This window comes from Wasmannia auropunctata, unplaced genomic scaffold (genome assembly GCF_000956235.1).
Source record: "Wasmannia auropunctata unplaced genomic scaffold, wasmannia.A_1.0 LD289079.1, whole genome shotgun sequence".
Lineage (NCBI taxonomy): Eukaryota > Metazoa > Arthropoda > Insecta > Hymenoptera > Formicidae > Wasmannia > Wasmannia auropunctata.
In genome coordinates, this window is record NW_012073811.1 from 27 (window position 1) to 950 (window position 924).

At 30.0% G+C, this 924-nt stretch overlaps 1 protein-coding gene across 1 annotated transcript; it reads left to right on the plus strand.

Moving 5' to 3' along the window:
- Nucleotides 1-391: 391 nt before the first annotated feature.
- Nucleotides 392-864, plus strand: LOC105461417 (ATP-dependent DNA helicase PIF1-like; the record flags this gene model as incomplete). Its single annotated transcript, XM_011707911.1, has 1 exon — nt 392-864. A coding segment is annotated over exon 1 (473 nt), but the record flags the coding sequence as incomplete, so codon positions are not given.
- Between the last annotated feature and the right edge of the window lie 60 nt (nt 865-924).

A 924-nucleotide genomic window follows, 5' to 3' on the forward strand; every position in this document is an offset into this window, starting at 1 on the left:
TAAAAAGCATATATTATTATTTGGTGATTTATTACAATTGCCACCAGTACATTAAGAACCCACTTTTATAAATATAAACAAACAAAAAACAGAAAAATATTTAGGATCCTTAGGTGCTGCAGATATATGGAGTGATTTATTTACTTACGATGAACTTCAAATAAATATGCGTCAACAGAATGACGTTAGTTATAAAAACATACTTTCTAGAAATCGATTTGGAGTTGTAACAGATGATGACATTAAGACACTGAATTCTAGAAAAATTAATTTCAAATCTATATTGTGCAATGAGAGACTGATTGAAATATGTGAGTATCTTATGAAACAGCCATACGATACAGTATGTTTACTACCAACTTGCAATTTATGTAATATATTGAATACTGCAATGTTAGAACATATACCTTCTGAAAATATTTCACTGTTGGCACACGACATTACTGATTGTCCAATTTATTTAAAGAAAAAAGTTCTAAAAGCTATTGATATGGACGATGATGATAATACAAAAACTGGAGGACTTGCAAAAAAAATAACAGTTAAAATTGGAGCAAAAATTATGCTTCGAAGAAATATTGATATTACACTAGGACTCGTAAATGGAACTATTGCTACAATTGTTGGAGTTTCACGTAATACTGAAAATAATGTAGAAACATTAACAATAACGTTACCAAATGGAAAGCAGCATAATATTGAACGTATTAATGTGAAGTTTCAAGTAATGGATAAAGCGTACGTTATACGAAAACAATTTCCTATAACGCTTAGTTATGGAATAACTATTCATAAAAGTCAGGGTTTGAGTTTAAAATTAGCTATAATTGATGCTGGAAATTCTGTATTTAGTTGCGGTCAAACGTACGTAGCTTTGTCACGTCTCACATCCATTGAAGGATTACACTCTGTCTCTTATACACA